Below are 14,502 nucleotides of genomic sequence, written 5' to 3' on the forward strand. Positions count from 1 at the left end.
CCTTGCAAAGGCAGGCATTTACACAATGACGGCAAACTGCGCAAAGTAAAAGAAATTTAGCAGTTTCATGTTTCGTTGTTTTAATTTCTTATTTTCAACTGTTTTTAAACATTTCGAAGTTGCACTTTTTTGTTGAGGGGGGCAAGTAGCCTGTCTTGCCTAGGGCGCAGAATAGTCTAGCACTGGCCCTGTGTTCAGGGTTGGCAAGTCAAAATGCAAAAACAAATTGGATCAGGATTTTAATCGGAGAAGTAACCTAGAGGCAGAGGTTCACGGGGCTCAGTTGTCACTCTGACCTCTCAATGAAAGATATATGATCTGTAAATCGGTAATGAGCTGCAAATCACTGGACATCCTCTCATTTAAGATATACATTAAAATGACCATGTTCTGGTATATTGAACATAAAAGCATTTTATTCCTCTTTCAGCTCTTTGATTGCATCAAAAAGTAGCCATATTGTTCAATACTCCACCCAAGATGTGGATACCAGCACAGAGGAATCCTTGTTTTCTGGAGGTAATTTCTCATTTTAGTTATGTCTTATTGCTAACCCGAACACTGAGGAATTGTGAGAAGGATTGCAGTTTTATAGTGTTGTATTGGGAGTTCAATTGGCTTATAAAGGGATGTGAAATTGTTACCTTATATTGTAGAATAGTTTCATCAGTGATTAAGCAGTTATCTTTGACTGTTAAAGGCATTAATTGCCTCATAACTGTGTTTTATAGCTTTACTTCATGCAATGCATTTTAAGTAATGTAGACAGAGACTTTATGCAGTATGTTGGTTTTCTGTGTCAAGAAAGTAGCATCATGCAGTTTTAAAGTTAACTTAATTTCGTTGTGTGGGCGAAGCTGCACAGCATGTTGGCACAATTATGGCACACTACCTCTCGGCATGCTCTGTCGCTGCCACCATCTTTCATGCGGTTTTTTTCAAGTCCGATCTTCCTACTTCTTCAGCCCTTGGACAGCTGCCAGTGATGTAACATGTACACAAGACTTTATGGTCCTTGGCTCTATTTTTGTCATGCCGTGAAAATTAAAATTGCTGTCTGAGGGGTTTTTTTTTTTGTTTTCTTGCAAAACAGACTCGTCTGCCAAAAATGAACTGCTTGCATTAGGCAGCACAGTGATTCAGTGATTAGCACTTATGCCTTGTAGGAATGGGGACTTCGGGGTTTGCATGCCAACCAGGGCACTGTCTGCATGAAGTTTGCATGTTCTCCCTGTGCTTTAATGAGTTTCCTCTGGTAATCCTGTTTCCTCCCACATTTCAAAGACAAGGGTATTGGTCTCCTGTCTAAATTAGCCCTAGTACAACCCCATTTCCAAAAAAGTTGGGACAGTGTGTGAAATCTACATATAAACAGAATGCAATTATTTTCAAATCTCCTGAACCTGTATTTTATGCACAATAAAAAATGGAATGCTGCAAAGGCATTGAGGGGAGTGTACACATTCTGCGATGCATTTATGAGATTTACAAATCATTGCATTCTGTTTTTATGTAGATTTTACACAGCATCACTTGTTTATACTGTCATACAGGAACCTGTACGTAACACAACATGAATCAGTTAAATTCCATTCTTGCCTTATCGAGAAAAGAAGCTGGCTGTTCTGTGCCAGATTCAGCACTAAACTCACCTGATATCTACTTAAAAATAAGTGGTGGCAGATTCATGGTAGGAAAACCAATAAAATGGCTCTTTTGATGAAAGGCTCCTTCACCTCAACATACTAAAGGGAAACACACTTGTGTTGTCCTGTAACACATTAACACATTTGTGGTGTGCTTCATCTGGAAAAATAGTGCTAATGTGTTTTCTGGTCAAGTGTGATGTGTTGGCCACGCCATTTAAATGCATTTATCAGATGCTCATTTTAATTTTTGATACAGGATGGTCTCAGTGCTGACATTTTTCCACATAGTTAAATATATTGTTGAAATGCTCATCGGTAAACCATTTACCCGCCAGACTTTTAAGTGAGGACAATGACACTTGAGTAGAGCATCAGTGCCTCCCTGCCTTGAGTCTGGTGGTTCTTCAGGGATTAAAGGATAACCTTAAGGTCCCTTTCACACTGATGGGCCGATCGGGTCCTCCTGTCAGTTTTTCAGGCAGACCTGATCGGGCCATCCATAGACCTCTATGGACTGGCGAGTGTCAGCAGACAAGTGTTCGCTGACACCTGCCGGCATCTGATTCTGTACATCAAAAACAGATGGGGTTTTGTTCCTCCTTCGCTTGGCGGATCAAAGGACAGTCGGGTGGAAACGGACAGACTATCCGTTTTCATCCGACCGCCCCATGGGAAAAAGCAGGCTATGTCTGTGTCTGCTGTGTAGCAGCAGAGCGGACAGAGACCTGTCATCCGCTTGCTCAGCGGGGATCAGAGGAGAGATCCATCCCTGAGCAAACGGATCCACTGGCGGGTGCGCACCGCCTGAAAGGGGCCTTAGACAGATTTGAAGGGTTTGTACTGTATTTCTAAACATGTTGCACAGTTTTGTCAGCTACAAGCTTTACGTGAAATGGGTTGTGTTTCACCATGTGAAAAAGGAACACAAGGGGGGCGCCAACTAAGTGCAGTATTAAAATGCGAGTTTATTAAAAAGCCAATAGGCAACTCACATGTAAAAGGAGAAAAGCAGGCATGTCTGATGCTGGGCACAAGTCAGGTTCTCGGACTGGACTGATGTTTCTGCTTCTCACCAAGCTCAAAGACAATGGTGGATCACGATCAGAAGTAGCAGGACCAGAGTGGAAAATGCGCAAATAGAAAGATCTTCACCAAGAAGCCACAGGAAGGGGCGTAGTTTTGTGTTTCAAAGCTTCCACTTCTTTATCAAAGAGGTTTGAAAAAGAAGGTGAAGCTTTGAAACGTGTATCCACACTCCTTCCTGCGACTCCTTGATGACGACACTTGCTACTACTGGTCGCGATCCCCCATGGTCTTTGCTTTCCAACCTTCAATACTGCTCCCAGAGCTTTCATGCAAGCTGAACTTCCTAGTTCCTTTCTTTGTAGTGCATGCTCCTTTTTTCTTAATGAGTTTGCTCATCGGCCAGAGACAAGGTAATGTTGTATTCAATTTGGCAGCAAGCACACAAAGCTGTAATATCCATTCTGTATGGAGCAGACTATAGCAGTATAATGTCATCCCTTTTTTTGCATTATGTGATCATATGCTAAGCGACCATCAGGACATGCTTTTACATTATTCCTTTAATGCAAGTACTATCTTTTATGTTTGTTAAAATGATGTATTTCATCCTTTATTTATGCTGCAGGTGAAGAAACCCGAAGCATTGTTGGGGAGAGTGAAAAAAGTGACAGAACATGGTGTTCTGGAAGATCCTGGGAAAGTGCTCTCTGGTCTGAGGTCAAACATAACATTACGGATCACTTATATTATAGCACAGTATTTCCAGACAGCCTACCTCGAAAGTTTGACTACAACCACAGGGAGTTCCTCATGCAGCAGTGCAATCTCCATCCAGCTAAACTTGTGAAGCCAATGTGTACCTCAAAACTGAATATTCAAGATTTCCCAAGTGCCAGTGGACCTGGCCATTATGAAGTCACCATACTGGGTAAAGTGTAGACTCTAAAATACATTGTGTAAAAAAAAAAAAAAAAGTAATTTTCTCATTCTCAGCAAATAAGCAGTTTATGCACTTTTGCCTTGCTCTGGCATAAACTCTATTGTAGAACCACTGACATGCATCACATATTTGTCTTCATTATTCAATATTTGAATACATTTTTTAGTTTTCTGAGCTGCAGATCAGAAATGTCAGAACGTATTATCTATACACTTGTTTTGGGTCAGTGACTCAGTATTGCACCCAATGGGTCAGCATGACAAGCCAGGCAGATAGTATTTGCAGAAAATTAAGTCTATGAATGCAGCTCCCATGTTTCTCTTGACAAAGGTTTCCTTTATGGTCATTCTGTCATGAGAGAAGCAGTGCCATTACTGGCCTCCTTCAGAAGATACTCCATGCCTGGCTGATTGTACTTCACTATGTTTGTCAGTCTTGGAATACGTGTGTTCTGAATATGAAAAAAGTGTCAAGGGTGTTTCTCTCTAATAATTCTGGGACTGCAATTCCACATTGAATTCAAAGCATCTGCCAGCCAGCCAGTGAACTAGCATTCTTGTAAGAGTTTAGTGATGGCATCCTCCATTGATCTCTCATGGCAGTATCCCTTTGAATCTTAATCTGTTAAAAATAAAAGGACTGCATTGAATCATGGTTTCCCAGTATAACACTATGGGGTGCTTTTTATTAACCACAAAATAGGGGAAAAAAAGAGTAACGGGTAATCTAGGGTGACCCATCGGTAATGGATAAAACTATAAACATATAAGGTACCAAAGTTAATTTACAAAACTAGCATAAAATATTTTATGCTAATTTTGTAAATACACTTGGTATTTTATATGATTGTAGTTTTTATATTTGTAGATTTTATCTAATACCAATGAGTCACTGTAGATCACCCGCTACTTTTTTTCCTATTTTGTATTCCATTTTCGGTTGGTGACCTACTGGGAAACTCTGATCCTTTCCACATATACATGTAATTTCAGTACATTTATTAACCACCTCCAGTCTGGGGCAATACTGACATTTCTCACAGACATGTAAAAATAAGCATTTTTTTGCTAGTATATTACGTAGAACCCCCAAACATTAATATTATATATATATATATATATATATATATATATATATATGTATGTATGTATGTATATGATAGTATTCATGTTTCAGGGTTCTAAGTAATGTTCTAGCACAAAAATGCTTATTTTTATACAGTTTGGTTCAAAATAATAGCCGTCCGACATCACTAACCTGATCAATCACTGTTTTTGGTAGAAAGGATATTTCTACATGGCAAATAATTTACTAGCAGGTATAGTAGAGTAATAGAAATCCAACAGACCCAACAGTCATGACATGCATGCTGCTGATTCTGTGTAATTGAATCACTAATTGAAAGGGGCGTGTTCAAAATATTAGCAGTGTGGAGTTCTATTAGTGAGGTCATTCATTCTTTGAAAAACAGGTGGCAATTATTGCCCTTATTTAAGGAAGGAAGGCAGCAAATGTTGTACATGCTGCTTACAGTGCATTTCTCTCTGGAATTCTGAGGAAAATGGGTCGTTCCAGACATTGTTCTGAAGAACAGCGTACCTTGATTAAAAAGTTGATTGGAGAGGGGAAAACATATAAAGAAGTGCAGAAAATGATAGGCTGCTCAGCTAAAATGATCGCAAATGCTTTAAAATGGCAACCAAAACCTGAAAGACGTGGAAGAAAGCAAAAAACTACCATTCGAATGGATAGAAGAACAGCCAAAATGGCAAGGACTCAGCCAACAATCAGCTCCAGGAAGATCAAAGAAGGTCTAAAGTTCCCTGTGAGTACTGTTACAATTAGAAGACACCTATGTGAAGCCAAGCTATCTGCAAGAAGCCCCCGCAAAGTCCCACTGTCAAATTTGCCAAAGAGCACATTGACTGGCCTAAAGAGAAATGGCGCAACATTTTGTGGACTGATGAAAGTAAGATTGTTCTTTTTGGGTTTAGTGACCGGAGACAGTTTGTCATGCCCTTGAAATGGGTGTTCCAACAAGACAATGACCCCAAACACACCAGTAAACGTGCAACATCTTGGTTCCAGACCAACAAGATTGACGTTATAGAGTGGCCAGCCCAATCCCCGGATCTTAAATCCAATAGAAAACTTGTGGGGTGACACCAAAAATGCAGTTTCTGAGGCAAAACCAAGAAATAGAAAAGAACTGTGGAATGTAGTCCAATCATCCTGGGCTGGAATACCTGTTCACAGGTGCCAGAAGTTGGTTGACTCCATGCAACACAGGTGTACAGCAGTTCTCAGAAACAGTGCTTATACAACGAAATATTAATTAAGTGATTCAAAGGAAAGCAAAATCTTCAAACATTTTTCAGTTTATATAGTGAATGTTTGAGTTTGTAAAGAATACAAACACTGCTATTTTTTTTTTTTTGAATAGTCTAATATTCACTTTTCTTCAATTTGTTTAGAGGAACAACACAAATTTGATATATTTTTCTTCGTTTTGATTTGGAATAGAATGTGTAGTGTTCCCAATGCATTTGCGTGTATGGAAATAAAAGCTATTAGAAGGATTTTGAGCTTTATTCACTTTTTTCAACACACTGCTATTATTTTGAACACAACTGTTTGTCTGAGAGAGATGTCAGTAGCGGCCCAGACATATTGACAAGTAACATGCTGAAAAAATGTCATTTCACAATGGATATTAATAGTTTGTGATGTGAATATTACGTAGAACCAAAAACAAAGTTTAAAAAAAGGAGGACATTTTTTTTTATTTTGTGGGTTTTTGAAGGAATAGGCTCTGAAGATTAAAACCTATAACCTGAAAAACTGTCAACTACAGGGGAATATCATGTCAAAAAGTAATCTGGAAGAGAAGTAAGCTGATTGAGTGTCCGAAAAGACTATTGTGTTCATGGCATCAGAGGAGTAATAGTATCAGTCTCCCTTGTTAAGAACTCTTCCGTCAGCATATGCTCACAATACCCTATACCACTTACAGCACCGCTCTATGATTAAGCCCCTGATAGGCGAGGGTGAAATGCTCAGGAGAAGCTCAAGACTGAGGCCATCCTTATTTCTCTTTACTTGTTAATGGTGTGCAGTGTCTCTCATCCCCTTATTCTTCCATTAGCATAGTTTCATTGAGAAGGTCAACCCAGAGGGCAGTAGAGGGGGTGGAAGGAGATTTCAAGAAAGTGGAGATCAGTTGACGGCAGCTGAGAGGAAATATCTCCGCAAGCTGGATTTCGGGGATTTGTATGATCCTGGTAAAGTAGAAAGTAAGGCAATATCCGATGCAGAAACTAGAGAGACAATATAGATCTCATTACAAATTATGATAATTTTATGCCAAAAGGGAAATATTTTGCGGCGTACAGACATGTTCCCCTGGCTTTTTGCATCTCCAGCAAGTGTCAGGAATCATATTAAATATTCAGTGTGATGAGCCCAGGTCCCTGTACCACCTGGAGATTAGTTTGTAGTATTTTTTTTTATTTTGTTTAGGTTTCTTGTCCTGACAATAGCAGGACATAGACAATTATATGTTTACATAAAGGCACTATGCCAGTCTTAGGGAGAGATCTCCTGTCCCAGATCTCTGGACTACATTCTAGTAAATGTAAGTAAGGTTCTAGGAGATGTAGTTTGAATGGGCTTGTATACTGTGGAAAGTGTGTTGATGAAGTGCACAACTTTTCAAGCTTTGTGAGGGGTCTGTGTATAAGTCCTGTAAAGTAGAGAGATTTGCAGTAGGAGGAAAGTAGGAATCTCAAGAGCCTGATGTGTCTGATGCCTGGAGGACAAAAAAGCTAGAAGAGGAGTTAACAAAAGAATTGGGCGTAGGCCATTCATTTTTGGAATATCAACCAAAAGAGGACATATTGGAGCTTATTTGGGAGATTTGGATTGTCAGAGTGGGTTTAAAGGTCTTGGTTCTGTTGATAGCAACAAATTATAATTTAGACACCAAGTGCTTTGTCTATTTATTCAGGGGGCCTACCAAGAGAAAGATGTATTGGAGAGTGATCAGACCATAATTTAAGGCCATTTAACGAGTTAGGACTGGAAATAGGAAAATGATCTATCCTACTCTTAATTGTTGTGGGAGACCAAGTAGTAGCTGTAATCTCTCTCAAAAGCATGCAAAATTCGCCACACATCCATTAGATGTAGTTTGTGGAGAGTATTACAAATTTTAGTCAGGAGAGATAGAGAGAGGTGACTTGCCTCTCAATGTATCCAGATGAGGAACCAGAGAAACATTGAGGTCACCTCCCTGGAAAAGATTGTCATTGCTGAAGGTTTCGAAGCCGGAAATGTAGCTGCTCCTGGTTGGGTGAGTATATATTAGCCAGGGTAAAAGCAAAATTTAAATATTTCAGTTTAAAAAAGCTAAAATAACCATTTGAATCTATAATGGCATGCAGTACTTCTGGTGCAGCTCTTAGCCAGCAAAATGTTGCAGTGAAACAATGGATAAACAATCAGAAAAAATCATGGGCGATAACCACTGCTTCAGAAGAGTTCCATAACATAAGGTGATGCTTTCATCTAGTAGGAGATTTGTGAGCAGGAGGACGGGGCCTTTTTTTCAGTGACGGTTGTGACTAGCTGGATGCTAGGGGAAGGACTAGTGTAGCCTTAAGAGGCCAATCTGGAAGGGAGATTTAAGGCGGTTCAAAAATCCCAAGGAATGCAGACAGCTCTCCCAGGGTATGAAAAATATCCAATTTGCCCTCAATAAATGTTCTAAGGTAAAATTGGAAGGGGAAACCCCATTTGTATTTAATTCTCTCTATTTAAAGAGATATGTACATTTTTTAGTGGACATATTTTTAAGGCACTCATAGTAATATATTTCATTAATCATGACTTAAAGATTAAATACAAATACAAGCCATGCAGTGGGAAAGTATTGTACTGTGAGTGACTTGCTTGATTTATTATCACACAATGATGTACATGATAAAATGTGTATCTCTTTAAACAGGGCAAGTATAGTGCTTCCATCTCTTACAGTATATGCAAAGATATTTGTATGTATGTTTATTGGTGTACTCATTTGTCATATCTGTATCCAATTTCAAAATTGAAAGAGAGCAGAGAATCTCTTCTGTGCAATGATAAATGGATGTCTTTGTGTTGTCTTAACAGGTATAAATCATGATCTAGCAATAGATGTGTCTTTGCCTGTATATAAGGACTTCAGGCTGTTTGGCCCAAATTGTCTTCCTAATCATATGCAGTGCCTCAATCTAGATTGGAATGCCGAAACCCAGGATCATCACTGGCTGTCTCTTAAAGGTATGGCAGGAAGCGTCTTTATTTTTAATTGCAGAGAAAGTGGAGTTGCTCCTATCATGCCCATAATGTCATCTCAAGGCTGTCATTGTTTGATATGAGCAGTGTCTATTTCTCACCACCTGCTTTAACCCCTTGGACCCCACAGAAGCATGCAGTTACAGGACACTTGCGGATTTTCCCCATTTACTTTAATGGGTCTCGACTGACAGGTGGTAGCACTCTCCAAAAGCAACAGGGGGTTTATTTACTGCTGCGGCATGTGTACACCTTTGGCCACTGCATCAGCAGCTAAAGGGGGGGGTAGGGATTGGGGGCAGTAAAACTGTGATTCAACCGCAGGGCACCCCCCCAACTTTACATATGAATGAGCCCTAAAAGTGCCACTGCCAGATGCAACTGAGGGCTCATTCACAAGTGCAGCAGACAGTGCTGTTTCTCTGCAAAGCGATTCAAGTGTGTTTGACAAGTGGTGAGGAGGCGATATGTTGCCTCCTCACCACCTGATTTAAACCCATGATTTCCGTGTCATGCACGCGATTGTGACAAGGTAGTACATCAATTAGAGGTTTAAATCAGGTGTGAGGAGGTGGCACTGGGCAACACTGTGCCTGGTGATCTTTGACTTCTACCATGTTGTTCAGGTAGATCTCCACCTCTTTAAGATAACCTACCCCTGGTATAATGGTTTTGTACATATTTTTCTTTTTATTTGAAATATTTTCAATTATTATGCAGCAAACAGATGGAGCTCTGGTTGGCACTATATCATCATTTTCTAGTTGCATAGTATAGGACACAGGCTGTTTAATCATTATGACTTGGTTATATACCAGTACCATTGGACACTGGCAAAAACAATTACCTGCAGGGACCTCCCCCTATATAGTCCATCCCACCCCTCAGCTAGCTTTAGTTTTTTGCTAATGTCTTTGGGTAATGGACCTTTTCTTTCTACTGTCAGCTGCTCCATAGCAACTGAGGCTTTTCATGCAGCTTCTGGATGGAATGACTTCATGGCAGAGCTTTGGAGGGCCGTACCTGGGCCCAGTTGGTTGATGATGCAGGGCCAGTCTGTAATGTTGCTTTTATGCATTGGATCCTGCATTGGGTGCTCCTTTTGGCATGTAGTGCACCACGTGGAGTTGGCGTCAGGGTACCTATCTGCAGGCAAACCACAGCCTTGGACCTGTAAAGTCTTGTCTCTGAAGACTCCTGTGGGGTATGCCCATCGTACAGAAGGCAAAGCCAATATAGGGTTAATCCCTTGATAATCCTGTTCACTAGATTGTGTTGAGGGTGGAAGTCCCTTAAAAATTCAGCCTAGGCAGGCCTATAATTCCTTTGGACTCCCCTTGGGGTACATGAGAGCTGCTCGCCACTCTTCTGGTTATCGCAGCACAGGACTAGAAGTGCCAGGGTTAGTTTAAAAATGACTGCTGTTTGTAAACACTTAAGCACCTATTGCCTATGTGCATTCTCCCAGGAAGAGCACGAAACTCAGTAACCCAAATAAGGTACAGTTGCAAGAAAAAGTATGTGAACCTCTTTGGGATTACGTGGAGTTTTGCATGAATTGGGCATAAAATGTGCTCTGAACGTCATCTAAGTCACAACAATAGAAGAACACAGTCTGCTGAACATAATACTACACAAACATTAGGTGTTGCCATGGTTTAATTGAACATAACATGTAAACATTCACAGTGCAGGGAGGAAAAAGTATGTGAGGCCCTAGCTTAATGACTTCTCCCAGAGCTAATTGGAGCCAGGAGTGAGCCAACCTTGACTCGAGTCAGTGTGATGATATTGGATGTGTTGCTGACAGCTGTCCTGCCCTTAAAAACACACACACCTGTTTTGGGTTTACTGGTTTCAAGAGGAACTGTCTGATGTGAACCAAGCCTCGCAGAAAAGAGCTCTCAGAAGACCTACGATCAAGAATTGTTGACTTGCATGAAGCTGGAAAGGGTTACAAAAGTATCTCCAAAAGCCTTGATGTTCATGTGTCCACAGTAAGACAAGACTGTCTTCAAATGGAGAAAGTTTAGCACTGTTGCTACTCTCCCTAGGAGTGGTCGTCCTGTAAAAATGACTGCAAGAGCACAGTGCAGAATGCTGCATGAGGTAAAGAAGAATCCCAGAGTGTCAGCTAAAGACCTACAGAAATCTCTGGCACGTGCTAACATTTTTGTTGACACATCTACAATAAGGAAAACATTAAACAAGAATGGAGAACATGGGAGGACACCACGGAGGAAGCCATTGCTGTCCAAAAAGAATATTTCAGCACGTTTGAAGTTTGCAAAAGAGCACCTGGATGTTCCACAGCACTACTGGCAAAATATACTGTGGACAGATGAAACCAAGATTGAGTTGTTTGGGAAGAACACACAACACTATGTGTGGAGAAAAAAAGGCACAGCACACCAACATCAAAACTTCATCCCCACTGTAAAACATGGCGGAGGGAGCATCATGGTTTTGGGCTGCTTTGCTGCTTCAGGGCCTTGACGGATTGTTGTCATTGATGGGAAAATGAATTCCAGAGTTTATCAAGACATTTTGCAGGAAAAAGTACGACCATCTGTCCGCCAACTGAAGCTCCGCAGAGGATGGGTGATGCAACAGGACAATGACCCAAAGCATACAAGTAATTCAACAAAACAATGGCTGCAACAGCACAGAATACGCCTTCTGGAGTGGCCCAGTCAGAGTCCTGACCTCAACCCGATTGAAATGCTGTGGCATGACCTTAAGAGAGCGATTCACACCAGACATCCCAAGCATATTGCTACACTGAAACAGTTTTGTGAAGAGGAGTGGTCTAAAATTACTCCAGATCGTTGTGCAGGTCTGATCTGCAACTACAGGAAAAGTTTGGTTGAGGTTATTGCTGCCAAAGGAGGGTCAACTAGTTAAGTCCAAAGGTTCACATACTTTTTCCTCCCTGCACTGTGAATGTTTACATGTTATGTGCAATTAAACCATGGCAACATCTAATGTTTGTGTAGTATTATGTTCAGCAGACTGTGTTCTTCTATTGTTGTGACTTAGATGACGTTCAGAGCACATTTTATGCCCCATTCATGCAAAACTCCACGTAATCCCAAAGGGGTTCACATACTTTTTCTTGCAACTGTACCTTATTTGGGTTACTGAGTTTCGTGCTCTTCCTCTTTTGCAAGTGGCGTCTGTGGTCCATTTTGCTGGCCTGTCTGCTCTCCTGTCTCTCAAAATTTATGGCCAGAATTTCTGGACTTAGAGGCCATAGACAGCAGTGGTCACATCATGCCTTTTTGACTTTACCTCCTGAGTTGGTCTTTAATTTGGTCTTTTGAGATAGACGCCTGCCTTTTGACGATATGATAATTGAGGATGGTCCCCCTCTTTTTGAGGCGTCAGATAAGCATGACTTGCCTGTAACAGACATTTTCAAGCTCAAACATGCCATAGCTTCCCTTATTGATGTGTGCTTTTGCTTTGTGTTACAGCAGCACAATCTGCTCATCTCAGGGTATACATTTAAGATCCCTAAACATCCAAGACCTTCCTGGTCCACTTGCTGGTAGAGCCTTTCCTGCACTGGGGCTCTCCTCAATCGGAAACTTTTTACTTCTACTGAGGAATGTTTTTCCTGCGTACGTGGGCACTCCCTGTGTAGATTCTGACATTTCTTGTCTTAACAAGACCTTCTTGGCCTCCATGGTGGATAATCCTGACCTTAGACCCAGTTGATAAGAGGTTAGAGGTATTTTTATAGCTTCCTTTTCCTTGGCAAGCCCTGCCAAACAATTTGTGGTCTTGTCTGTCTGTCAGACCATTGCTGTATGGCCTGAATCTTTTTCTGTCTTTATGGATGCCTCTGCCCACAGTCAGTTAAACTATTTACCTTATGGCCTTAAGCTACTGCTTGAACAGCTTGGTAGTTAAACTTTGCAGAATCTCCACGATGAGTATTCTCTGTTCACACATACAGGATTTTCTGGCCTAAATGCGGTCCCATGCAGTAAGTGGTTACCCTTTTGAAAGCCAAGACCTATTTTGGTCCCTTCTTGGATAAATACATTTTGGAGAGCACAAGGAGTAGGAGCATGCTCTTCCCCCAGAATATTAAGGCTCACTTTCCCTACCAGTAGGTCTTTTATTCTTGAGGTTTGGATGGTTTTCTTTAATTCCTCTTGACCTTCCAATACCCAATTGAAGATAGGAATGTAAGAAGATATGGCTCTCCAAGCTCTTCACAGTGATGGGGTGCCCCCACTTAGTGCGGGGACGCTTGTCGACCTTCTCTGCCTTCTTGTCCCAGAAATTCTCAAATACCTCAGTCTGGAGCGTCATTTCCAGGAGCTACAAACTAGAGTTTTTAATGCTGCCTTCCCCCCACTTCATGCCTGAAATCTGTTCCATTCCCTGTCATGGTGGTTGGGTCTGCTTGCTGTTGTCCAGCAACTCTTGTTTCTAGGAACTATAGTAAATCTAACCAGGAAGATTTGGGACTTTTAGCCAGTTCCTGCCCGCCCTATAGCAGAATGCCAGGCGGGACCTTTCTTGTTCCGGGAGGACGTCATAGCATGTCCTCCTGGAACACGCCTTGTGTGCGGCCATGATCTGTCACCGTCTGTGTCTTATGATACCAATGATTATAATTAATGTCAAGCAACCAGTTGAATAATATGTCTATAAGATCTATTTTTGTATGTTATGGTTTGATTTTTGTATTTGTTATAGTATTATGCAATTATGTAGGGCTGAAACAAATAATATAATCGATTAGGAAAATAGTTGTTAACTATTTTGATTGATTAATTGGTCAGCCAATTAGTTGGCTTACATACAGAATGTATTATTTATTTACATATCAGTATACACAGTGAAGCACACATACAGCTCAGTACACCGTCCGTACATGTCAGTAAGTGCCTGTGAATGTGTAGGGAGAAGTGCCTCATGGGGCATATAGTCCTGTGTAGGAGAAGGAAGTGGTTTAAAGTGATTCTATAGGCAGAGGGTTTTTGTACCTTGCTATACAGCAACTATACTATACTTTGCAGCTTTCCATAGGGGCATACTGAAGGTAGAAGGAGCCAGAACCACAGGTGGGTAACCCCAGAAGAATTTTTTTTTTCTCACTGTTTCACAGTATAAATTGACCCCTTAGTCGTAATTGCCTTTTGTTTTTGTACTAATAGGCTAATTTTTCGTTTTTAAATGAGAAGTATTTCAAAAGCTTTTTTCCCCTCTACTTCTATGGATCAAAGGAGTGCAGTTCATTTTGCACCGTGACCTGTTTTTCAGCTGACAGTGCACTAAATCCCGCTGTCGGTTGTTGTCATGGAGCCGGTCTAGGCTCTAAAAGATCCTGACCAAATGGTCGGAATCCACCCAGATGCCTGGACCAGCAGCTGGCTCAGCCTCCCAGTGAGCCACTGAAAGCCTGAGCCCAGCCGTTTACACCCGTCGCTCCAGTCTTGGCTCAGAGTGGAGGGAGAACTGCGTGATCAGCGGTGTTTGATCTCTCAGTGCAAAACCGACAGAGGTGATCTGATGCTGCATCCACCTAGATGAGTA

The 14,502-nt window shown here is 41.2% G+C and overlaps 1 protein-coding gene across 1 annotated transcript in view; it reads left to right on the plus strand.

Moving 5' to 3' along the window:
* Positions 1 to 14,502, plus strand: part of RADX (RPA1 related single stranded DNA binding protein, X-linked) — a 125,784-nt gene that overhangs the window by 104,970 nt on the left and 6,312 nt on the right. Inside the window, exons 11-13 of the mRNA XM_089684927.1 lie at positions 431 to 519; positions 3,301 to 3,603; positions 8,785 to 8,934. Of these exons, the coding sequence (XP_089541053.1) occupies positions 431 to 519; positions 3,301 to 3,603; positions 8,785 to 8,934 (542 nt within the window). The remainder of the gene's footprint in view (positions 1 to 430; positions 520 to 3,300; positions 3,604 to 8,784; positions 8,935 to 14,502) is intronic.

The sequence above is a fragment of the Staurois parvus genome, unplaced genomic scaffold, assembly GCF_062004578.1.
Source record: "Staurois parvus isolate SC_StPar_1 unplaced genomic scaffold, SC_StPar_1.0 ptg000361l, whole genome shotgun sequence".
Classification (NCBI taxonomy): Eukaryota; Metazoa; Chordata; class Amphibia; order Anura; family Ranidae; genus Staurois; species Staurois parvus.